At 41.3% G+C, this 21,491-nt stretch overlaps 1 protein-coding gene across 20 annotated transcripts in view; it reads right to left on the bottom strand.

Moving 5' to 3' along the window:
* Window positions 1–21,491, bottom strand: part of pax2a (paired box 2a) — a 40,729-nt gene that overhangs the window by 2,772 nt on the left and 16,466 nt on the right. For 10 of the 20 annotated variants that reach the window (XM_015016618.1, XM_015016613.1, XM_015016620.1 and 7 more), the window contains 4 exons: window positions 12,468–12,643; window positions 9,171–9,291; window positions 2,266–2,481; window positions 640–741 (listed from right to left, as the gene is read on the bottom strand). In XM_015016618.1, coding sequence (XP_014872104.1) covers window positions 640–741; window positions 2,266–2,481; window positions 9,171–9,291; window positions 12,468–12,643 — 615 coding nt within the window. The remainder of the gene's footprint in view (window positions 1–639; window positions 742–2,265; window positions 2,482–9,170; window positions 9,292–12,467; window positions 12,644–21,491) is intronic. The other 10 variants (XM_015016626.1, XM_015016623.1, XM_015016628.1 and 7 more) reach the window with 1 other exon arrangement.

Raw genomic sequence — 21,491 nt, 5'->3', positions numbered from 1 at the left:
ATCCTCACCGCTGCTCATGTAACTCGAGCTCGTCCCTGAGAGAGATAGTGATTTAAATATTTACAGGCCCTCTACGCCTCTGTGTTCTGACCCTTAACTGTTTGCTGTGAACCTGAACTACAGGTTAAGTAGAGGGGAAAGAGATACGCTCTGTAGCCCTGCGTGTCCGTGGAGGCGAGGAGAGGTGCACAGGCAGTGTTTATCGACGGGGCTGGGGAGAGCACGCCGCATGTGGAAACGGCGAGGGTAATGAGCGCTGGGAGCTGGAGTGTAACTGAGAGGAACTGTCCTATCTCACGGCCACTGATTGTGGTGATCGTCTATCGAGTTCATCTAATGTCCTCATCCACAGACGCTAACCGCACGGTAACCGCAGACTTCTAAAGCTATAACGAGCTCGCTTCAATCCGGGAGTAAAAGCTCTGCACTGTTTCCGCTGCCGCCTTTTGTATCTTAATGTTTGGCAAACAGGTGTTTACTCTTAAATGACCTCAAGCTCTGTGAGAGTCTTTGAAAGGAAGGCTCATTGTGCTTGCTAGCAGTACAATTATCAGGATACCAGAAAAATAAATAAATAAATAAATAAATAAATAAATAAATAAATAAATAAATAAATAAATAAATAAATGCTTGACCTACCAGGAACCATGCCTGCAAGTGTGGAGGTGGGGTAGCTGCCTTGTCCTGTGGGGGGGACATGGGGTGGGTAGCCAGGTAAAGTGGTGCTCGCCATTTCTCGACCTGCAAGTACAAGTTAAGGTGTTATGACTAGTATGCTTGAATAGAGAAACCAATTAAACAAATTAAATACAGTATTTTTAGTGTAGTATTGCACATTTTAGCTGAAAAAAAAAAAAAAATCATTGTTTTAGCAAGATTAAGTCCCAATTATTAAAGAGTATAAGCTTTCTTAAAATAGTTGTATAAAAATTTAGATTGCATGCACAAGAAGCATATTATGTATATAAGTGAAGCACCATTGTGAATATATATATATATATATATATATATATATATTTTTTTTTTTTTTTTTTTGCAATGCACACCAACAAACAATACATTTATAAAGTGAAGTACAGAGTTGGTACTGACATAAAGAAAGCTAATTTACTGCTGCAAAATTAAAATGGAAATGTCTTTCTGGACATTTGAGTGGAAATTGCGATTGCCAGCTTCAGAGTGTTATGTTCATAAAATGTTTATCGATGACTACAGGAGAGAAAATGTCATTAAATGAGTTACAACATGTTTATTACCATTAATTTATTACGTCTTTGTCTTATTTTGAACCCCCGTTTTTAAAGTATTTCACTCTTTTCTGGCCTACACCTCAGATGATAGCAGGATTACATTTATCGGTAAAGTAAAATAAGTAAATAAATAAAATGGGGCTTGCAGCATTTTAATGTCATTTCGCCACAAAAGTTGTAGTTGCAAAAAATCTGTCTTCACATATCCAATCAGCTGATTTTTAGTAAACGGTACTTGAATTCATAAACATAAATATTGCAGTTCTTAAAAACATATATATCTGTAATTCTAGATTCCTTTTTTTAAATTTGACTTAAAGTTTAACTTAATCCAAATCAACAGGCATAAATAAAACCCTTTGAGATGGCATGACTTTTGGTCTGGCCTGCAGAGCTGCAAAATCATGACGCTTATTCCAACTCTATTGGAATAAATTTGTGTGAAACATTCGTGTTATAAATAATAGACTGCAACATCACATTAGTTATTTAAGCTTGGCAGCTAAACTGACAAGAACATTGTACCAGCGAGAACTATCTCTGCACTCTGCTCCATATTCGGACTTTTAATTAACAGTGACAACACCGGGTCTGGGTAAGTAAGGGTGCCTCGGGTCCAAGCCAATCTCTGGCAACAGCATATACGCTTTTGCAGTCATTGCCAGCCCTACACCCTTTTTGCACCTCCACTGACCCCCCTGACTTTGAGCCTGTCACGAGGCTGGACTGACTAGAAGGTCTATTGTTAACCCAAGAGATGAGCAGGAGGTCAGAATTGGAGAGCAGCTTTGCTGAGAGGGGAAGAGCCTAGCGTCTGATAATGAGGGCCGAACAGTCAGTTCAGCTCCTGTATCCACAACAGTAGAGCCAAAAAGCAGCATGGGAAGGTGGCTGTTTTAATTTGATGCGCAACCGAGAATTGCTAAACGGGCAAAAGTGAGCACAGAGGTAAATCAGCTGGACATTTTTTTTCGCGTTTTTATTCGACTGTCGGGCCTCATGGGTAAGGCTGTACCTGCTATAAAGAGTTGGCTGGCATACTGGCTGTAGCAGGGGCCGTGGGCATGGGGAAGGTAGCTGGGAGTGGAGGCTTCTACAGAGAGGCTGGACTGGTGGGGTAAGATGTCAGCTAGAGCAGAATCCCCAACAGAGGAGGGGGTGAAGGGGGCAAAGGACGCCTCATGGGGCTCCCGCTTTACACACATGGAAGGCGGATATGACGGGTGAGAGTCTGGCAGGTGGAAGAAGAAGAAAAGAAAAAAAAAGAAAAAACTTGATAGGATGCAGACATACATTGCCACACATTCTGTACTTAAATTTGAGTCAGTCACACATGTAAGATGAGATGGAGGTATGAAAAAACACACAATAAAAGTATATGTTCTTATAATGGATTTAAAAAAGACTTTATGTATCTTTTAGGAGTGAGGAATCTTACATGAATACTGAACAGAAAAGCAGCATTTAGTGTCTGATTTGCTCATTTACATAGCTTATGATAATAATCTTATACGCACCCCCGAAGTAATTCATCTAACTGAGTGTAAACATACACCAGTGAAATGTTGCAGGAACGCATCGTGCCTGATCAATCAAGCTCAAATGCATAAAAAATTTCCCTGTGGTTTTGGGAAAACAAACAGCATAATCTCACGGCTGCTCTCTCGCAGCAGAATGAGCAAACAATCAGCTCGCAGGCAGCTCAAAACATCAAGCGCCGATCTAATTCAGCTGATGAGTCCTGGCATCTTCCGGTTTCCATCCGGCTCTGCCTCTCGACCCTGTGCAATCAATGTGAGCTCTGTCTCTCTTCGGTCCCTCCGCGCCGCGCAGCAGAGCCCTACTCTGTTTGCCGGGGCCCTGAGATGGCTCTTTCGCCCCTCCCGACACCATGATAGCCTCATTAGCTGCTTTCCCCCATCATTGTTGTTTTACAACAGGACTGTGTGTTGCGATTCCTCATTAAGATAAGGGCTGAAGAGGGACTTAACACTGTCAGCTCTCAAAAGCAAATGCACGAGAATCCGGCAACACAGCTGAGTGCTTTGTAGCAGCTTTTCCGCAACCCTTTGATAGCTCTAAATGTTCACTTGAACAAAAAAAACAAAACAAAAAAAAAAAACAGACAACGGTTCACTATAGCCTAAGATTGGCTCATTAAAAATAGCTTATTTGAAATTAGGATGAACCATTTTAGAATTTAATTGGATAGACCAAAACTTTGTCACATGCCAAATCCAAGTAGGACATATAGTTTTCAGACAAAATGGCAACAACCTGGTGCTTAACTTTGCTCTTCAGTTAATTATACCCTCCATGCAACTCTGTTAAGTCTTCAAAGTAACAACTTTCAAAAGCCTTGTTACCCTGCAGGCTGATTGTAGCACAAGACATTCTCAGCTAAACATGCAATAAAATCGCCATGCAAAGTTTGTGTCCCATATTCCTGATTACTCTGAGTTATAATTGTTAATATTGAGTTATGGCGATATTGTATCTTGGAACTTAAATGAGAAAAGGGAGATGAAATTAAAAGGAATCTTAATGCTGCTTAGCAAATTATCACCTGCAACAGGCAGCGTTCAGACAGCCTGTTTAGTGAAGTATTGCGTCAGATTGTTGGTGGTTCAGGGTGTATTTGTTTCCACTACATTCGAGACCCCCAGCGTTTTCTACAGTTTGCTTCTGTTTTCTCAGTACCTGGGCAACCGTTGTGAAACGTTCGGTTGTTACGGAGCGTCAACAACTGATACAAATGCTGCGTTCAAGACCACTGAACTCTGAATCTAATCAGACATGGTGCTGCTTATTGTCCTGGAGACGAGGCAGCACCGGGGGGGAAAAAAAAGGGAGGCTGTCAAATCCCGAGGCCTGATGATGGAGATGGAAGATAAACTTGGAGTCCATGGGGACCTTTTTCCCCCTGCAAACACATCTCTGCGAGAGGGGAGAATGGTATAGAGTTCTCCAACATCTGTCTCCGCTCGACCACTGATACCACATCTACAGACCCCATCAACCATAGAAATAAACTGTTAGGGAACCTGTACTGATCCTCAGAGAGACGCTTTCAGACACACCAACAACTGGCTGCTCTCAAGTGAGCGTCTTAGTTTTAAATGCACATAGAGGAACTTTGGTGTACATTGGTTGCTAGAGCAAAAAAGTTTTCAACCCTTTGAGTTCAAACTTCCAGTGTGTGAATTCAGCAAACAGCAATTCACAAATGTGCTCTTGCTCACTGTAGATGCGATGATTTATGACTATTTACACCACGAAGTTGAACGTTGCATCCATTTTTAGCTGAGCACAGACCGTTTGCAGAGTCAAATGCCCTCACAGTCCACAGTTTTAACATAATTCATTATCAAATGTGTGCTTAAAGGTTAGCATGAGTATTAAGGGAGGAGGGGGAGGGAAAGAATTAATTTCTAAGCTTGGGGCTGCAGCCGTTAACTGAGCAGCGACGAACCATTTGTCACCAGGCCACACACCAGGCTCCGCAGGTTAGGTAGCTGTGTATTGTTTGCAACTCAGCACAAAAAAAAAAAAAAAAGCAGGTGGTGCCAAGTCATAAAAAAAAAAGGTGCCTCTGTTTGTTTGTGTGTGTGCAGCTGAAATGTCCTCTAAAGTAAAGCACTCAGCTCTTTCAGCTGATTGGGTTTACTGTTTGTCACCCAGTGTGGCTGTGAAGTGAATGCAAAAAAAAAAAAAGACAAAAAAAGAAATGTAAAACTACCAGCTTTATTTTTAACATCTGCTGGAGTTCACAGGGGCGCCCATTTACACCTCGGCTTCCTGGAAGGCTCTGCTGAGAATGATTATCTAACCCAGCTTGCTCCTCGCTAAACTCTCACTAGTTCTATTCCTGTCAACTCAGAAAAAAAGTGTCTTAAAATGTCATTTGTTCCATGTACTAAACTCTTGAATGGCTTATGAAAAACACAACCACTTTTAAACACGGACAGAGTATCTGTGATGCTGAGGGTCTTTTTCCTTTTCAAAGGCTCTGGGAACCTTGGAAGAGTGCATTGCGACTTATCACGATACTAAAATATTTCAAATAAAAAACGTGGCTTATTTAACTAGTTAAATGAAAATAGGGTGGACAATGAGTTTTTCAACACAATGATAATTGGAAACAGGAAGGTTAATTAGCACATAAATTATTCCAAAAACTGTTTTTCTTCATTCTCTAGATCTGGAGAATATAGAGAAACAGTGCAAAGACAATCAGCCAAATATATGCAGCTTTGTGAAATGTTATGGTAGAAGACTAAGTGTTGTCTTGATGTCCTTGTTCAAAGCATTCAGGCAGCCAAGTATTGTGTCTCTTTATAAAAAACTGTACACCATATTTTTAAATTCAAAAATAGAATAATTTATGTTAAGGCCTTTTACACATGTGTAAAAGACACTGCATTTGAATATTCTATTAATTGAATTAATTTGCTAAAGTGCAATGTTTTTTTTATCATTAACTAATATATTGCATATTTTTAATAATCCTCCTAAATGCCATCTCCGTGCGTGTGCGCTTGTGTGCTAACTAACTCTGTGACATTGCTGCCACCGTTCCTCCAAATAAACTGCATCATTTGACCCGTTAGGGTAAACAGAGGACACAAAAGATGGCCGACTTTGCTTTCTCTATGGGGGCCCCTGGAATGCAAAACTAAGCAGTTCATTAATCATTCATCTTTAATAGATTATGCAAATTCCAGGACATAAAAATCAACAAGATCAATAACGGTATGCATTTTAATTGGAAGCAGAAAACATTTAAGGAATGAATATAATCTCAAAGCTCCATCCAGTATGAGAGCATAATTTATTGATAATTGGATTCCAGCCTAAGTGAGGAAGGTAATTTAGCAGTTTCTCAGCCTTGGCATACATTCCTATTTACAGGGTTTGCTAATGGCATAAAAAAAAAAAATAATAATAATATTGCGCACTAACAACCTACACACTCCTTCATGTGTTCCTTTGCGTCATTGAAGTGATAAAGTTTACTGGATATTACTTGTGAGTTTAATTTTGTTTGTGTTCAGAGCTCCCATATACATTTTTTTAATTAAATGGCTGCACTGATGTGATCTGTCAAATTGCACTTCTTGAAAAGTTTTGCCTTCTCTTAATGCAACCTCTCTCCCTCAGAGGCATTGCTTTAGGAGGCCCCAGGCTCCCAGGTGGACTTGAAGGCCACCTGCTATGAGTTTGCTCCCCAGAGCGAGACCGCTTTCATAGGAGGAGCCCTGCATAAAAGACAAAAACACACCTTTCTTCTCATGAGGCCCAACTTTCCCGGGCAAAGCTACCTCCCACATGTTCAGGAATAAAAAGGGGGTCTTTCTTTTCCCATCACTCCATGCCCAAGACGGGGGCCAGACTAGAGGGATCATATGAGATGGACGACTGCAGTTTTTCAATCATGCTGTCCTTTTTCCTGACCAGCTCACACATATACACACACGCACACACACACAAGCTGACTTTGATTCCCACTGCACCATTGTGGGACTTTTATTAAAACCCTAGTGTATTTAGAGAGTCAGTGTGGCCCTCAGTAAACTTAACCTCTCCTGGGAGAGAGCTTCGGCCGTCCCAATGAAGCAATATGTCAATTATCCAGGTGGCTATCAGCCTGAACCGCAGAGCTAAAGACGCTGTACAGCAATACAGATGCTACAAAAATCCCTGATTCACTGCACCTACATGCCTGCTGTCGCTCAGATGAAGGTAAAAGTGAAAATGTGCCATAAGTTTGAAGGGGAAAAAAAAATAAAAATCTTTGCTTTTTGCCATTATACTTATGCGACTGTCTGTGGTTGTAGCAAGCTAACCAGCCACTGTCCAATTCTAGCTGCTGTCAGTCAAAGAGATATGATAGTCTCTGATGGCAGTGCGAGGACAGCAGCTGTCTCTCCTGAGAAACACTCACAGTCAATCTGTTAGCAAGCCATTCTGGGCAAACAGCAGCCAGTTAGGAGGCTAGAAGCAGTAATTGTGAAAGACCTGTAGGATCTAATGGGCTCTGGCAGTGAATCACCTCGTTCTGTACCTCAAAGACAAAACACCAAATGCTTCGTAAAGTGTGTTGAAAGAGATTTTTCACTAAGTAGTATCGGACAATTTGTCTGAAAGACTATAAATTTGTAATCTATACATTATCTGCAGTGTCTTGCAAAAACACCTTCCGCAATTTCATTTTTACAACCACAGAGTTGTTTGTTGGAATTTTATGTTATAGACCAAGACAAAGTAAGTATCAAGTGGAAGAAAAATAATTTCCGACTTTCAAAAACATTTGCAAAGTGTCATGTTTTTACCTCTACCCATCTTCCAGTCACCTCTGCCCAGTTTCCCTGTGCTTATTGAGGAATGCCATCTTCCCAGCATAATACTGCCACCACCATGTTTCGTTGTGGGAATGGTGTGTTCAGGGTGACAGCTTTATACCACACTTATTATTTTCCACAACAGGCAGCGAGTGTAAGTTCATCTGACCACAGCATCTTACTTCCCACATCTTTGCTGTCTCCTACATGACAGTAAACTGCAAACTGAAATATGTATGTCTTCCTTTTTAACAATAGATAATTTCTCGCCGATCCACCATAAAGCACAGATTTATGAAGTGCATTACTAATTGCCATGTTGACAAAGTCCCCTACCTGAGCAGCAAATATTGGTAGCTCCTCTTAGGTTCCTAATGGGCTCTTGGCAATTTGTTGGGTATATCTTTACACCCCAGGTAGCTGGAGAAATGACAACTTGATTCGGGAGGCAACTTACATTTAGTAGTTTTTTATAACAGTGGTGACACTACAGCACTAACAATTAGTAGCAAAATTCCTATTATAACTCTCACTATAAAGCTTAGCCTCATAAGTGTTACATTAATAAGCTGCCAGATAAGTTGGAGGGCCATGTCTTGATGGGCCTGCTGTTGTGTAATATTGATATGTCCAACGTTTAGAGTATTATTATATGATCTAAGCCTCGTTTAGGGCGGTGATGGGGCCAGTAGAACAAAATCCTAACCAGGGGATTGCCAGTTCTGTCTGTCTCAGCCGTTGAGTCCTTAGGTAAGACACTTCACCCGTCTTGCCTGCCGGTGGGGCTCAGAGGTCCCAGAGGCGCCTCTGCATGGCAGCCTCACTTCTGTCAGACTGCCCCGGGGCAACTGTGGCTACAATGTAGCTCAACACCATCAGTGTATAAATGTGTGTGAAAGGGTGAATGGCTGACTGTAGCGCAAGGGGCTTTGGACTAATTAATGTGCTTTACAAGTACAGGCCATTTGCCATATTTCCCCTTAATGGTCATGAAGACACAGGTGTCCTCATGGACCCATTGGATAACATGTAAGCATTTTCCGCATGGCAGTTAAGGGGTTAAACTTCTCCACAAATTTTTGTTGGTCAACCACTTTTTATTTATTATAAAATATTTGGAAGTTTTTTTTCCTAATGTGACAAAATGCACACAGATTTAAAGAGAATAAACACCAAGACAAGTAAAAAAACCCAAAAAAAACAAACAAAAAAAAAACATGTTTTTTTTTTTTCTATTCCAAAATTTGGGCTGTGAAAATAAAACCCTCCAAAAAGGGGAAAATAACATTGTGTCCAGCATCTTGGAATCTGCCAGTGCTTCTCTAAATTTCACAGAGCTTTTTTTTTGTTTTTTTGTTTTTATACGATGCTTATGTATCTTTTGACGTAGGAACTCTGGGAAGTTAGACTAGTGAACTGAGTCGAGGGAGGAGCTTTTAGGAAGCTAAAAGCACACAGAAGACATTGTTCTGCTGTGTTCCTCTCACTGGCTGAGCTGACCACCTCGGTGTAAGTGTCTTTCACTGCTGCACCTGCGCGCATTCTTTCAAGGCCCAGTGCAGCATGAATCAGATTGTACCTGTCACAACAGAGTAGCTCTGCGAGACACTGGAAGCGAGGTCGGAGCTGGCACTGGTGGAGAGGCTGGGCTTCACATCTTCCAGGCTGGCATTCAGGGACGGGAGGGAGTACTCGTTCGCCTGCAGACAAACAAAACGCACACACGCACATGAGCAGGTGGCAATCAAAGGCGTGCAGCTCACTCTGCCTTCATTTAATTTCACATTCCACCAGATCGGGTCGCGATCTGATTAATATTGCTCATGCCCTGCGCACAGGCTCATTCTAGATGCCAGACTCGGAGCAGATATCCCAGTTTAGGTGACGTTACAGAGAATATGATTGAGTGACACCTCCTGGTGTAGCTTGGATTCTCTCACACAGGATATTTCCTGCAAATTCCATGAACATCGGCCCTGCTCGTGCTCCCCTTGCTTCACCGAGACCTGTGATGATGTATGCATGCATTAGGGCTTGTCTGAGAAGATGGCAGAGAGGGAGAGAGGGATGAGAGAAGGATTGGAAGAGGAGTGAAAGGACGGGGTGTCAGCTGGCTCTTTGTGCTCCACTGCAGTCATCCCTGTGACCAGTCAAGGGAGGAGACATTCAGGGCTTTGTTACAGGAGAGACATGTGGTGTTTTTTATTTATTTATTTTTTTTATCTTTTCTATAAAAAAAAAAAAAAAAGAAGAAAAAAAAATATGGGGGTGTACAACCTCAAATTCAGCCTTTGTGCTTTACATTCAGGAAAAACACATGAAAAGCAGATTTTACATTTTTCATTTTAGGTTTGATGATTTTTTTGTATTCTTTTTATTTGCTTTCTACTGGAAGCATTTTATCTCAGTCGCCACAAAATCCATCTTTTGCATTTTACAAATCTCATTACGTCAGTGCCGTGATAGACACCCGGGTGTGAGCATATAATCTCTTGTTTTGTACACCTTAATCTCTGGTGAAGACTCTGTTTGCAGTTGCGATGAATCCTATTTGTTAATGAGATGACATTTCCTGACCCAGTTCTTCTTTGAAAGGATAAGACTCTGCGAGTGTTTGTGTCAGAGTGAGTGTGTGTGTGTGTGTGTGTGTGTGCATCTGTTTGTCTCAAAAGGGTTGGGTTTGGGGCTGGGTGGGGGCATACGGGGTCCCAGAGGAGAAAGCTGGTGACCCCAGTCTTGTCTGCCTCTATCCCAGATAAACTCTAATTGTCTGCTTACAACTGTTCCCTGGCACTAGGCTGGATGTTCCTCTCTGTCCCGTTGGGCCTCAGCCGCACAAGAGCCATTTTGTCATGCAGATGGGATGTGGGTAGGGGCTGAGCAGGGGCTGGGCGGAGGGCGAGTGGCGAGCGCAGAGGGGCCTGAATGACCTGACCACATGGCTGCCAGAAGTGTGGGAGGGATGAGGCCTATTCAGCCTGGCCTCTTCAAAATGGCTTTTTAATGCCCTGACGCAGACACCAGACAAGCCCCTAATAGCCTAATATCCCACCTTTTCACCAGTTTAAGAAAAGGAGGGGGTGTTGGAAACAGGCAGAGAAAAGGAGGTGCACGGAAAGAGTGGAAAACAGGCTGATTAATATTACATTAAATTAAAACTGATTTTTCTGGACCATTCTGACGCCGTTTCTCACCCCCCTACCCTCAGCCCCCCTCTCGCCTTTTTAATACCTTCTCCTCCACTCTTTGTGATTGCAAGTCATTTCCAATTCGTTTTGGTATTGATCTTGCCGTAGAAATCACTTTGGTAATTAGCTGCATTAGAGGCTGTAAAGCAGGCTGAGGGGCTGTCCCTCTGATTTATCGCCGCTGTAATTCCCCACGATCGCACAGAGATGAAAATGAACTCAATTAAGGCGCAGCTAAGGCTGTGTGGGCACCCAGATAGAGTTCCAATGGAAAAATTAATAGTCGCTTGTTGTTTAACAGTCTAATGAATGTAAATAAAGCTTATCCTCTGTAATAGGTTGTAGGTTTCAAGGCTACTTTTAGGCACCAGTTTGCAGTAGAAGGTAATGTCACTTTTCAACCAACAAAGAATAATAGCTCCCACACATTTTGACCAAAAACTAATACGCTTAGAGCAGAAAGTGTTGGTGTAGTATGTGGAGAAACTTAAACCAGATAAATCAGAAGTGGCTAACATAACATGACTTGGCTTGAAAGCAGGTAAAGCCTCAGAAAAGTGCATCTTAAAGGTTTTAGTGTCAATTTTGACATCTGCAGATTTTTGTAGAGGGAAATAAAAAGAATAAGATGAAAGTCTGTAGACTGAAAACCTAATTAAATGTAAAACTCAGAGCTAGGCCAGTTGTTGGAATGGATTTGCTACTGTGGAATCTGGGAACCAATTGGCCACAGTCTAATGACTATGACCCAATGTTTAAGCCTTTTCTGAATAACCGGTGGTGGATATCCAGGCCATCTCTCCCAGTTCAAAGTCCCAGCTGCCGTTGGTTCAAGCATTTGAAAAAAAATCAAGTCTTTGTCAGATATTCTCCAGAGGTTTAAGACTGAATGACAGTCGTATGTAAAAATACCATGTTATAATGGGGTTGCAGTTTGAAAACAAATGTGTAACATGAGCTCATTGCTTTGATTTAAAATGTTAAAGGGGTAGGTATTCATACTGTGCCCACAATAACTTTTATAATCTGAAAGATAGTGAAACAAAGTGAAATAAGGCAGCAAAACATAAAATAAGCATATGCAAAATTTATCTGCAGTTTTTATGTGTTTATTGCACAGAAAGTTAGCTGGTTTTAGCTGGAGAAATTAGGCAGGCTACATTCTCTGGTAAAGCCTGTGGTTGAACAGATACATGGTTTATAGCTCAGCAGCAGTTTCACTCCTTATGATGGACTAATTTTTTCGGTTTTAAAAGAATATCCAAAACAACAAACTTGTCTTTGCTTTAAATATTGTAATGGTGTGGCTGCTTCCTTTTACGCAGCTGACTGGTGGATCACAGCAACAGGTGGGGGAGAGGAAGTTTTCTGTTGCTCTCTGTTACGTAGAACAGGAGAAAATTCAATAATGAGTCTGGCATTGTCTATGGCATCTCCAACTTTCTTAAAATTTCATGAAAGCTGGAAGCTTTAAATATTTGTAAAAACATTTTATAGCCTATGTAATATATTTTTTCACACCTCTAATCTTTGGTCTTCCTGGACATTCTCTTCGATTTGGCAAACGAAGAGAACGTCGGGCATCGGAAAGTGAAGAACCTGCTTTGGATTTTGTCCTGATTGACAGCTCAAATACCATCCTCAAACAATCGAAAATGAAAACATTCACTTGGCAGAAAGTGACAAACCTGCTCTGGTTTGATGTGTTCTGAAGTGGGGAAGACATCAGGGTAAGAAGGCCGTTCGAACACGCGATCCAGGGCTTCCAGCTGTTGCTGGGTGAAGGCGTCTGCTCGCAGATGTTTCCTTAAACTCTCCACGCTGCCCTGAGAGTCACTGCCAGGGCCTGAGCCATCTGAGCCATCTAAAGGAAGAAGAGGGGGAGGAAGTGGACCAACAGGGAACATTACCAGTTTATCCACATGGGATTACTTTAAATAAACCATTTCTTTTATAGTGGCATATATAAATCAGTTGGGGACAGATAAGTCAGAAACGTGAAAATCCAATACATTTCCAATTAGTGAACCCACCATGTTCACTATGTCCTGCTGATAGCAACACTCTTCACTGTGAACACTGTTACTAAGTGAGGAAATCCAGGTTAGCTATACATCAAGGCTTCCATTTGTATACCCACTGCTGCGGAGAGGGCTGACGCTTATCTCCAGACATCACTGGTGAGAGGTGGGTAACATCCTGAATAGATCATTTTACGTACCATTGAGGCATGCGATTTTTTTTTTTTTTTTTTTTTTGTGGCTCTAATTAACTTTATTTATTGGTAGTGAGACCGAAAGAAGGGCAGAGAGAGAAGGGGAAGTCTTGTCGAGGGGTGGAAATCAAACCGGGGGATAACTGTGATGACGACTGGACTCGGTGCGTTTGGTGCACCTGCTCTACCCCACATGGTGCTCCACATAAAGGTGTTCAACTAAAGTGGGAGGAGGCACAGCAATTCCAGAAAAGCTGCTTAAAATGGACATATTTTCCCGGCCATATTGACACACGAATGAACTCTTTGGATCATTCCGGTTGTGAGAGGTGGCGAGGACTCCTGGTAGCCTTTTTTGTAAATCTCATAGTTTATGTGAGGATTTTGGTTTTCTAGATATAAATGTGAGATGTCCGTTTCTGTGATGTTAGACATGCTAATCCTGCTACTCTACAATGAAACATGGTAAAGACATATTAAGATATTAACTCTGTATTCATGTTTTTTTATTATTATTATTAACCATTAAACAGGGTTTTACTGTGACTAACACAGCGGGATGATGTTGCCTCAACTTGACAGGGGGGCTAAAGAAACATTCAGTGCTGTTTTAATAACTTTGTATATCATAGTTCTTACAGAGAAATCTGAGTCAACTAAAGGAGACTTGAGCAGGTCAAAGCTGCAAAATGCAAAGTTAAAAAGCTCAGATTGGTCTAAATCAGGGGTCACCAACTCCAGTCCTCAAGGGCTACCATCCTGCAACTTTTAGATTCATCTCTGCTCCAAAATGTCTGAATTCCCTCACCAGCATTCATTCCTCTCTGCAATATCCAGGTGTGTTTGAGCAGAAACGCATCAAAAAGTTACAGGATGGTAGCCCTCGAGGACTGGAGTTGGTGACCCCTGGTCTAAATTTTCTTAGCTTCCCTAGACTGAGAGGGGTGGCTGGAAAAACTGTCATCTCCCTCTTTGTTTTTCAGTGACTTTCTCTGGCTCTACAAACACAAACACCCGCTCAGGCTGCGTTTGCCCCCCGCCCCCATGCGCCCCGCCACCAGCGCCCCACAACCCCACCATCAGCACGGTCATCATCTGATAGGTCTGTGGTAATTGATGGATTACCTTCAGTGCAAATATATACTTGTAAGGGAGAGCGCGTTTCAGGAGAGAAAAGTAGGACCGCCGATTACATACAGAGCCTCTCATTCTGCCACTGGGAAATAGAGAGCCATTATTTAACTGAACTATTTCCTCCTGAACATATTACCCGCACCTCTTCTCTCTTTCCATCCCCCCACATATTGCCTGTCTTTTGGAAAGCAGAACAGAGCGAGGATGCAACATTCAGGCACCGAACGAGGATGGGGGCGTCGAGGGCAAGCATATGCATTTCCTCACTTGGTCACACACTATATAAACAAATGAGCCTATGCTTTCCAGGTTCCTCTGATCTCTGACCTTATCAACCCAGGCAGGGAGCCTGCCGCCACCACTGCACTTCTCCCTCTGCTCACTCATCATGTCCTGAGCTCTGAACGAAGACGAAGACGAAAAAAAAAAATCTTAAGCTAAAACCTCCAGCCCAGTATTCCAGGAACCTGCACTCTCCTGGCTGCCTCCCACCACCCTCCCTTTCCTTCTAACACTGCGCCACCAACAGCGGATGAGGGCTTCAGCTCCCGTACAAATCTGTCATTCTAAATTTGCAGCAGATTATGTTCTCTCCTGGGCGAGGCAGCGGTGATATATGATATGCAAGGCCGCTATTGATTGCCTGATCCGCTCGCAGAGGAGGGAGGCGAAATGAACTTGGAATGAACATCATGCCTCAACTCATTGTGCGTATAATACTCTACTTAATCCCACATTTTTCTGTGCTATGGAATTCAATTGATCAATCATGTTCCACTGATGGTACCATTTCAGGGGCGTTATTGCCATTCTGCTCGGCTGCTTGACCTTTTTTCAATGGCTGAGGCCAGAGGATGAACCCGATTCGCTCCGAGAAATAGATCCATTGAGAGAATGGAATAGAGGACGGCAATTGGGAATGAGTGGAGTGTAGATCAGAGGGCTGCGGCTAAAATACAGTACTTTGACTTTATCCTTGGGTAACATTGATAGAGGAATAGCATTTTTCCCCACAATGCGTGTTTTTCCAACCATGAATTAACAACATATTTTAGCTCTTTTCCATTTTCCCAACAGCTCTGCGAGAAGGAGCGCGGTGGTGTTGCTAAATGAAACTAAGCAAGTCGTCTCTGGCACGGAGGGAAACGGAGAGAGTAATGACGTAGTTCAGGATTTCTGAAGTGAGGCTCTCTGAGAAGGTCATTAGCGGTTAATATCTTACCTGCAGTAGATAGCTCTTATACATCTTTACTTAGAATACATTTAAATAAGGTGGAAATAGAGAGAGAGTCCAAGATGGATCAAGACCAAACGGACCTTCTATGGGCTTAAACAAGCTTCAGTGTAAAGCTCTACAATTCTTAAAGTGTCAAAATTATTGACAGGAAAGCCCTTTGTTTTTTGTTTTTTTTTAAATGAGAAAAAGGAGGTGGGGGTTTGCCACCAGTGACCTTCCTGAGTGTGATAAGTGCCGAAGACAAAATACGTACACCATTTCTGATCCATAAAAAAAAGTTTTTTGGATCAAGTGAAGTAATTGATTTTTACGCTGGCTTACTTTTTTCTATTAAGAACTTCTTTCTGGATACCGTTTTGCCTTGTTTCCACTGACAGGTACGGCACGGGTCGGTGTTATTCGGTAGGCTGTTTTGTCTGTTTCCACTGTTAAAGCAGTCTATTCAAATGACCCGCACTGGTCCCTTCATGGTCCCCGCTCTGTTATAGGTCCACAGGACAATGGTACAGTTTGGCTAGAGTGGAGCTACTGGCAGTACAAAACATAGATTGGGAGAAAGAAATACATCACTGATTATGACAAGGCTGAGACATGCTAGTGTGTTAGAGTTTGGGTTTAACCTCACCTGCCCAGTGAGAGTCCAGCTGCTAGTGGAAATGCTCTCCTCAGTATGTTGTACCATAAGCTAGTGTGCTGAACTGCATCAACCCCTCAATGCAAATGAGCTATTACCGTATCTTTTCTTTGCACATTTCACTTAGAAAGATAATTTGAGGTTCATAGGCTCTTACCTTCTGTTGCTTTTTAAATAATCACTGGCTTCTCTGTAGCATAAATTGCCAAAACAATTTTGAGACTAAAACTGTTTTAAGACAGCAGAGGTCCAAGGTGTTGACACCTCTTGAGCTAGCAATAAGCTACCATGTCTGAAACCAAGTAATTTATGCAAAATGAAGACACTCACAAATGTTATTTTATGAATCTTAAACCTTTTGTCATTATCTATCAGGCTGATATTTACAGAGAATTAGTTGATTAGTTACGCAGAAGAAGATGCTAAAACGGCTCACCACTAATCACCGTCCTGTGAAACCAAAAGACGTCAAATATTTGTTGATCTAATAGCGAGGTAGTGTAAACAATCAATAATCTATCGTTCCCCAAAACTACTATTTTTGCTTTTTACACTGTGTCCAGAAAAGATTTACATGTTTTCCACAAAAGAAAATCAATCCCCTACTTTCACTTCCCACCAAGGCAATCATTATCTTATCTGTAAATATCATTTGTCTTTGGTTTAAAATTAAAAAATGTATCTGAATAAATAGCTATAACAGATTTTTACCTTTTATCTTTTTAGGGTGGTTGAAGTGAAAATCCTTAGCTTCAGACATAAGAACCAACTAATCTGGATTCAAGATGCAAATAGAGTTCTGCAGGAAAGGTCTTTTAATGGAAGCTCACTTCAAATATTGTGAAATATTAACTCTGTATTTAATGGTATGAGTCAACCATAATCAATAGACAATGTTTATCATTCAGTTCATAGGCAGCAATTTTCTTCAAGCCTTTTGAACAAATCTTATTTTTTCTTACACTATTTAAAACTTGGCTGCACAGTGGTGAAGTAGGAAGGTCCTGGGTTCGATTCCCGGCCCGGGGTCTTTCTGCATGGAGTTTGCATGTTCTCCCTGTGTATGCATGTCTGTGTGTGTGTGTGTGTATGTGTGCATGGTTGTGTGTCCTGTCTGTCTCTGTGTTGCCCTGCGATGGACTGGCGACCTGTCCAGGGTGTACCCTGCCTCTCGCCTGAAATTTCTCTCTGGAGATAGGCACCAGCACCCCTCCCGACCCCACTAGGGACAAGGGTGTAAAGACAATGGATGGATGGATGAATGGATGGGTGGATATTTAAAAACTTAAGCAAATGTAAATAGCGCAAGGATTTGTCATTTTATTTTCAAATCCAAGGTTTAATGCTTCTAAAATTGGTCATTAAAAGATTTCTGTTTTACATAAAGTATGAGATAGGTGAAATAAATCAGTCCCATCTTTTGACAGTCAGTGTGTCAAGTGGAGTGTGAAGTCTGCCTGTCAGATTGCGTCTGCGTGCGTGCATATGTGTGTGTGTGTGTGTGTATGTCTCATTGGTTGGCTTGTTTCATTTTCTTCTAGTGTTTCTTCAACCCCTTCGGGTGTCTCAGCAGGTATTCTCTTATCACTCCCAAAGCACCAGCTGACTGCATCCCTTTGTTTTAACACCACCGTGTGAGGAGATAAAAACAAGAATCTCCCACAGTGACGCTCACACGTTTTAGATCCGGAACACGGTTTCTTTGATCAGCTTAAAGTGATGCTTTCTGACCTTCGTGTCAACTTGTTTCTTGATAAGAATGTCAAGGCATTCATGAAGATTTTTATTTTTTTCTTAAGGTGGCGTGGATGATGCGCCAACAAGTCAAAAAAAGCGTCACAAGAAAACTTAAACACACACTGCTCATATGATAACAGTTGCAAGTACAAAATGGAATTGGTGGAGCACAGTGGTACTAAATGTCCTTCTTTCATCTCTCCTGTTCCTGAGATAAGATAACTCGGAGAAGACTAGAGGAGGAGGCTTGTTTGAAAGGCAAATGAATTCCTACACACGGCCCGGCACGCTCCATAAATCAATGACATGTGGGGTTTTCCCAGATCAGAGGCTGCGAGCCAGCCCTTCGCGTATTGGTCCTGCACTGATAGGTGAAATGATGCTATCACAAATTGTGGATCATTTGTTGATGATTTTTAAAATGCTGTTGAGCTAAGGAGAAAGAAAAAAGAGAGAGCAAGCACAAACAAACCGGTATGCCCAGAGGGTGAACACTCCTTCCCTGTAAGCTAGCTATATTTATGAAACCTCTGAAGCGGAAAGGAGAGAGCTGGGTGGGGTGGTGATGGTTGGGGGAGGAGGGAAGCAGAGAGGCAGCAACACTGCCATGGCTGTTAAGATCCTGTTATGTTGTGGCGTGTTTAAGAGCTTTATTAATTCGATTTAGCACCACCAACCAATGTACTGACAGTCAGCAGGCACAGCGATGTCGACTTGATATTTGCTCTCACTGCAAGGACTGAGGAGGTGTTGATAACATTTTATTTAGACTTTATCTTTTGAAGATGGCTCAGAGAGTTCAAAATAAACGGAAGCATGCACAGCATTGTCATACTGTTCTCTCTAAGACCCGGGAACAATTCTCACGTTTTGATCTCAGTATCTGTTTCCCAGAGGTGAATCACTGATAGCGCACTTCCTCCTGCCTTCAAATCCCTTGAAAGAAAAAAAAAAAGTTTCAGATTTTTACATGGGATTTAAACGCAGGAGCGGGTCTTGAAACATGAGAATGGTTTAAAGTTTCCTCATACATATGTGGGTTACATTGTACTTTTTTTATTTTGATTTGTCTTTGAACATGTCTTTTTAAATTAAACCCTGTCAAAGGTAAGATTCTGTCCCGTCTTGGACAAACGGTAAAGTATTTGTCAAAAACCGTGTTTGCGTGAACCACAGTGACATTTTTTTAGACTTATTATATGATGTAAAAAGTCCCTTTCGGTATTGGCACCTCTTGGACTAACCATTAGCTTCACCCTCCATTAGCTTCACTAGCTAATCTGGTTTTGAAATAAATTCAGACATAAAGAGAGTTATCTACTGCAGGTAAGACATTAACCGACTCAGCTTTTTGCAGAGCTTCACTTCAAAAACTCCAGTAATAAAAAATTCTTACTGGAGTTTACAGTTAAAATTTCCATCTTTTGCTTTTTTTTTCTACTTCTAGTAACAAAGCTAGCAGTTAGTGATATCTTCAATATTACCTTCAGTCAACATTTGTTTTTTGTGCTGATATCAGCCTGCAAGGTAACTGCGGTTTTGAAATCTGTTTGAACCGTGAATACTTTAACTGAGTACTTTCTGGCTAAAATGAACTGAAGAGCGAAGCTGGGTGCCAGTATGTTGCAAAGTCTTTTTCATCCAATTAAATCTGAAGCTTACAGTTTAAATAATTTCAGCTGAAATCAAGTCTTCAGAATGACTTATTTCATGGATCTAATCATCTGTTCTTGTTAACGTATGTGTTACTATAAAAAGTTTTAATTGCAAAAGGTCCTGAAGCTGAACTTGGTTTCTGGATCCTTTTGTCCAAGTGTCCTCATTGCTAAAATGTAAATGCCATCGAAGGAATAGAGAACGCCCTTGTAAGTATACAAACATGTTTTTGAGTTCAGTTGATCTGTTTTTTCCGAAATCTTAATCCAAGATTGAATTAAAGTGAGAATGGTTCGCTAACAAGCCCAATTTTGCACCCCTGGCTCGGTAATATGACTCGTTTTTCATCTCCGATTCTGCGTTTTCGTCCTCTTTTGCTTTCATCTCCCTCCTCCTTACCAGCCTGTCGTTTAGCATTGCCATTCTGCATGGGTGTGTATTTCTGGAAATGCAATTAATGAATCCTCTACTTTTCCCGTGCCTTTTTCTCCCCTTCTTGTGCGCAGCAACGCGTCGCTCCATTAATTCTCAGCATTGCTACCCATAATTGACTTTTCTCTGACATGATTCCTCTCCACCGAGTGAGTCCCCACTTTATTATATTGTATTTTTCAAACTGATCTCATTGTGTGTTGTTTACAGCGATACATGTGGTCCAGAGCAGCCGTGCCGTTTAAGGACAGATGAAGAAGAAGGGACAATGGGAGAAGAAATGAAATGTTGAAGAAAGGAGGAGGGGGAGGAAAGCAGTGTGGACCTCTTTTGTGCCTCGTCTACTGTCAGGGCCCTAACAGCTTCTTGTCTCTATGTTACGCTCCGTGGCCCCCTCTCAAACCTGCGCTTTTCTCTTTCTCTCCCTCTTTTACACACTCACACACACGCGCACGCTATCACGGCCATTATGGCGCTCATGATTCCATTTTTTTTCCGTCTCAGTCTGGATGCATTTATTTTTTAAAGTGATCCTCTATTGACTCATTGTCATGGAGAGGCTTGACTAGTCAACCGGTGTAGGCCCAGGTTCAAATCTGTACACTAACAGATTTAAACTCCACAAATGGGTCACATGTGTTAAAAGATTCACTCCAAAAAAAAAAAAAAAAGTCAGAAAAAGCCAAACATAAATGTGCACAAATCTAAATTGTATTTTTTTTTTCTTTTCCTCAAGGCTTTGAGCGATGTTGATATGATTCAGGTAGCTGACCGTGATCATTCTTTTGTCATAAATGAAGAGGCTATATTTCTTTCTCAGCTCTCATACACTCATCAGCTCCCCTTCTGCACTCATCCCACACCCACGCTACAATCACAAGTTATGACCTTTGCTTTCTCAATATAATTTATCACTGTAGCTCCCTGCTGCCTGTCCTCCCAGGAGCTCCGCTGGGCTCCGTCCAGCCATGAGAAGAAAGCGCGCCGTTGGGTCACATCAACCTGACTGCAAACGGTGCTGAGGTCAGGCGACCAGGAGAGCACTAAATTTACATTAAGCTGTTGCTATATGGGTCAGTAATCAGAATTTAATCTGAAGCCCATTGTAAGTGTTCAAGAGTCAGGGGAGGTAGATGAAATTTTTTAGCCATGGGGAAAAACAGAGAGATGTACCGGTGTTGTTTATTCCTGAAACTTGCGGATTAAAATTTTGACCAAATTTAGTTTTCTTTTAAAGAACTATAAAGCAGAGAGAGGAAATATGTGCTTTATATTCTTTGATAGAGGTAATTGTTTCATATTTGACAAAAGAAAAAAGTGGAATTATGTAAGACTATCCATATTTATGACCTGAGTCTTTGTTTTTTAAATTCAACTTCAGATGAAAGTGCTGGGAGCTCTTATTACCAAATACTGAAAAATCGGATTTTTCAGCATTTGCTATGTTGTTTACTGATCATAGCTGATCAACAAAATTTGAGTGTAATACTGCTGCATTTCTATAAAAAATTATTTCTTTGTCACTGATTTACTTAGAAATATATATATATATATATATATATATATATATATATATATATATATATATATATATATATATATATATAAAAAAAAAATAAATAAACATCTATATTTTTTAAATTTTTATTTTATGTATATATATATAT

This window comes from Poecilia latipinna, unplaced genomic scaffold (genome assembly GCF_001443285.1).
Source record: "Poecilia latipinna isolate Pla-1442-1.1 unplaced genomic scaffold, P_latipinna-1.0 Scaffold2041, whole genome shotgun sequence".
NCBI lineage: Eukaryota > Metazoa > Chordata > Actinopteri > Cyprinodontiformes > Poeciliidae > Poecilia > Poecilia latipinna.
The sequence above is the reverse complement of the archived record's forward strand: the minus strand, read 5'-3'. Positions and strand labels throughout refer to the sequence as shown.